The following is a 4,503-nucleotide window of genomic DNA, read 5'->3' on the forward strand; positions in this document are numbered from 1 at the left end:
GCATCTCTTAAAGAATGAGGGGCATTATTGTCAAGATATGGGGGAAAAATATCATGGCCATCATGTTAAAAAGAAAGCAAGCCTCAACATTTTCAAATAAGACTGACTTATAGGAAACATGACAGCAAGCATCAGAAAACACACTGTTACCTGCCAATGTTCAATACAATCCCGGCGGCATTGTGAGCCTTTTCAAAAAGTTGTGCTGTGAAAGATAGTATATTTTACACCTCTGGTTATTACAAAACTGTTTAGTCTGGTCCACAGAAAACACCTCATCGGTATCTGATCTTTTATGAGCATAAGAAGAAGTTAATTCAGGCAGCTATTATTATGAACCCTAAGCAAAACTGCTCGAACTAAGACACTGAAATTTTTCCCTTAGAGACTGGACAATGTTTTGTTGATTGGGAGATGGCCCTCTCCAAAGATAGTCATTCAGTTTGTCAGAATCGCTATAGGGTGTGAGATATGGAGATAGCCCGAGTTTGCTGTTGACTGGCTTTTTTGGAGTGCATGGACTATCCAAAGGACAGGACACGTTGCTGATGCAGACGTGAGCAGAGAAGTCCGTGTTCATAACCTTGGCGTCGGGTTTCCTCCTGCGACTGTGAGACAACTCCAGGTCTGACTCGTCCTCTTCTGACTTTATTTCCACATAATCATCTTCGTCTCCCTCAGTCTCTTTGAAATTGGAAAAATAGTTCTGAGTCGCTATTTGGGCATTCAAGGGTAAATTTCTATTGACTACCAAAACTTTCTGTGAGTCCTGGAGTGTGAGGTCAGAAAGCGCTTCAGTGCCCTGTTGACGCAGGTCCGCGATACCCAGCAGCGAGTCCTGGTGACTGTCGCACTTCGAACTTTTGGGTAAAGACAGCAGCTGCGGCTTCCCCATTTCACTAGGGTAGTTGATGGAGTCCAGGGACTTGTTTATCAAGATGGAGGAAGATGACTGGGACCTGGGATAAGGCTGAGATTTAGCACTGATCCCTTTCCGACCCAGAGAGTTGTAAAGAGGGCCCTTGCACAAATTCTCTTTGTGGGGCTGACTTACCACCACGCCGCACCCTTGCAGGGAGCCCAGCAGAGGGTCAGAGGCTTGAAGAGAAGGCACGGAGCACGCGGCCGACAACTGTCTGGGGGTGTTTTTGGTACCGACCTCGAAAGTGGGATATCTTGACCTCAAGTCTGGCTCCGGCTGAGGACAGAAGTCTGCTAACTCTCCGTTACTATAGGTTGAATGCAGAAGCCAATCCTCACTACCATGATGGGCCCGGGAAGGTGATGCAGACCGGAGCAGGGAGTGTCCCTGAGGGCTGGGCCAGTCATCCTTCTGGATTTTAAGGGGTGTCTCTCGGAATACAATCTGGTCATACAATTGGGAATACTCAGCAATCCTGGCACCTGGAAGGCAAATACGGAAACAATAAATACACATAGGCGTATTCCTGTGTAAGTAGATTATAAATAAGAAGGCAACATTCTAACCCACGTGTTAAAACAGTTTTAACAGCAGACAATACTTTTCAGTGACATTTTTGAGGATGAGTAATCATTGACCACTAAGCAGCACAAACTATTAAAATAATCCATGGTCTACTATAAACAAAAATGCCGCCTACAAGTTCATTGAATTGACTCTAATTCTGCATTATTTTGTTACAACAGCAGTTCTGCAAGGGTCCACTCTATGGAATGAAAGTTTCTAGTGTTCTTTACAAGCATGAAACAGTATCAAGTGCTGAAAAGAAAACGAGAAAGTCAGCACTTAAGCCCTGGTCAATGAAAAATAACTCAAGTGGTCATTAAAAAGACATCTGACCACGATCCACAATGCAGTGGCTACCTCTGACTTCTTACCATTTTTCTTTGTTCTCAGACAAAAGCTCCTGGCAGCTGTTTCTACACTTCTTGCCTTCTGCCTGGGGACCCAAGTCTAAGGGAAGCCCCACTGCCAGTACTTCTAAACCACAAGTATTGTTTCTTTCTTTTGCTTTTTGAGTCGGGGTCTCACTCTGTTGCCCAGGCTGAAGTGCAGTGGCATGACCATGACAATAATGCTTATGGCAGCCTCGACCTCCGGGACTTAGGTGATACTCCAGCCTTGACCTCCCGAGTAGCTGGGACTACAGGTACGCGACACCACGCCTGGATAATTTTTTGACTTATTGTAGAGATGAGGTCTCACTATGTTGCCCAGACTGGTCTCGAACTTCTGGCCTCAGGCAATCCTTCCACCTCAACCTCCCAAAATCCCATGCCTGGTATTACAGGTGTCAGCCCCTGTGCTTGGCCACAAACCACATGTGCTAACTAACTCGCATCTCCTTATCCACCCTCCTGTGCCACCAAGACATTAAGAAGGAAACGCCTGTCAGGCTCAGTGGCTCAGCCTGTAATCCCAGCACTTTGGGAGGCCGAGACGAGTAGATTGCCTGAGCCTGTGGGTTTGAGACCTGCCCGGGCAACTCGGCGAGACCTTGTCTTTACAATAAAATAAAAAATAGTCAGGCGTGGTAGCACACATCTGTAGTTCTGGCTACTCGGAAGGCTGAGGCAGAAGGATCGCCGGAGCCCAGCAGGTCGACACTGGGGCCATGAGCATGCGTACCACTGCATTCTAGCCTGGGTGAAGGAGTGAGACTCCAACTCAAAAAAAAAAAAAAAAGAAGAAGGAAATGTCTGTGCATACACTTAATAATCTAATGCTTTCTACTACTGGTAAAAAAAATCATGGCATGACAGTTACTTTCACAAAAGCTTTTGCCACTTAAAAATTAAGCTATGAGGCCATTTCCCCCTTTGCACCACTTCTGAGAACAGATATTTCTTTAAAAAAAAACAAAACATTTTGTGTGTTTGTGTGTGTGTGTGTGTGAGAAAGTCAGAATCTCACTCTGTCCCCCAGGCTGGAGTGCAGTGGCATGATCACAGCTCACCTCAGCGTCAAACTCCTGGGCTCAAGCAATCCTCCAGCCTCAGCCTCCTGAGTAGCTAGTACAGGTAGGTACACACCACCACACCTGGCTTATTTATTTTTTATTTTTTGTAGAGATAGGGTCTCACTATGTTGCACAGGCTGGTCTTGAACTTCTGACCTCAAGCGATCTTCTCACCTTGGTCTTACAAAGTATTGAGATTACAGGTGTGAGCCACTGTGCATAGCCTGTACAGACATTTCAAAAGATATTAACTGAGCTGGGCATGGTAGCTCATGTCTATCATCCCAGCACCTTGGGAGGCGGAGGTGAGAGGATTGCCTGAGCCCATGGGTTCGAGACTAGCCTGGGCATTTGGCAAGACCCCATCTCTACAATAAATTTTTAAAAATTAGCTAGGCGTGGGAGTGCATGTCTGTGGTTCCAGCTACTTGGAAGGCTGAGGCAGAAGGAGCATCTGATTCTAGCAGGTCAAGACTGTGGTGGCTGTGAGCGTGGAGGTGCTAGCCAGGGTGACAGAGTGAGACTCCAACTCAAAAAAAAAAAGATATTAACTGAACCATGATATGGATAGCAGATTCTCCTGAGTCATTAATACTTAAGAGTGGGAACCCAGGCTGGGCTCAGTGGCTCAGCCTATAATCCCAGCACTTTGGGAGGCCAAGGCGAGTGGATTGCATGAGTCCACAGGTTCAAGACCAGCCAGGGCAACCTGGCAAGACCTCATCTCTACAATAAAATAAAATAAAAAATAGCCAGGCGTGGTAGCATGCGTCTATAGTTCCAGCTATGAGGAAGGCTGAGGCGGAAGGATTGCTGGATCCCAGAAGGTCGACACTGGGGTGGCCGTGAGCATGCATGCCACTACACTCCAGCCTGGGCAAAGGAATGAGACTCCAACTCAAAGAAAAAAAAAAGATTGGGAACCCAGAGATGTCAATTTCAAGATCTGTCCCAATCCAGGTACCCACATGATCCATTAGAATCAAAGATTTCAGATTGCTCAGACCACATCGACACAGTCTGTGAAGGAAATCCATCCCATCTACGATCACCAGGAGGTAACATTATGTTTTCTTCTTCTTTAAGCTATTTATATTTTTAGTGACCTGTTATGAGCAAATTACTCCTTGAAATTAAACTAAACAAGGCCGGGTGCAGTTGTTCAAGTCTGTAATCCCAGCACTTTGGGAGACCTAGATGAGAGGATTGCCTGAGTCCAGGGCTCCAAGGTCAGCCTAGGCAACTTGGTAAGACCTCATCTCTACAATAAATCAAAAAATCAAAAAATTAGTCAGGTGTGGTGGCACACACCTGTAGTTTCAGCCACTTGGAAGGCTGAGGCAGAAGGATCACCTGAGCCCAGCAGATCGAGGTCGCAGTGGCTGTGAGCATGCCACTGCCCTCCAAGCCTGGGCGACAAAGTAAGACTCCAGCTCAAAAAAATAAAAAAGCTAAATACTCTTCAACTTGAGTTCCTGTCATTTATTTTGAGCCCATTTTCTTTTTTTCTTTTTTTTTGAGTTGGAGTCTCACTTTGTCACCCAGACTGGAGTGCAGTGGC

General features: G+C 46.0%; 1 protein-coding gene across 1 annotated transcript in view; it reads right to left on the minus strand.

Annotated features, from left to right (window-relative positions):
* Nucleotides 1-239: 239 nt before the first annotated feature.
* The window catches only part of PLEKHG1 (pleckstrin homology and RhoGEF domain containing G1), a 151,509-nt gene continuing 147,245 nt past the window's right edge, over nt 240-4,503 (minus strand). Inside the window, exon 16 of the mRNA XM_008073281.2 lies at nt 240-1,404. Within this exon, the coding sequence (XP_008071472.1) occupies nt 341-1,404 (1,064 nt within the window). The 3' untranslated portion in view covers nt 240-340. The remainder of the gene's footprint in view (nt 1,405-4,503) is intronic.

Source organism: Carlito syrichta, unplaced genomic scaffold, assembly GCF_000164805.1.
Source record: "Carlito syrichta isolate Samal-C Ts95f unplaced genomic scaffold, Tarsius_syrichta-2.0.1 Scaffold315803, whole genome shotgun sequence".
Classification (NCBI taxonomy): Eukaryota; Metazoa; Chordata; class Mammalia; order Primates; family Tarsiidae; genus Carlito; species Carlito syrichta.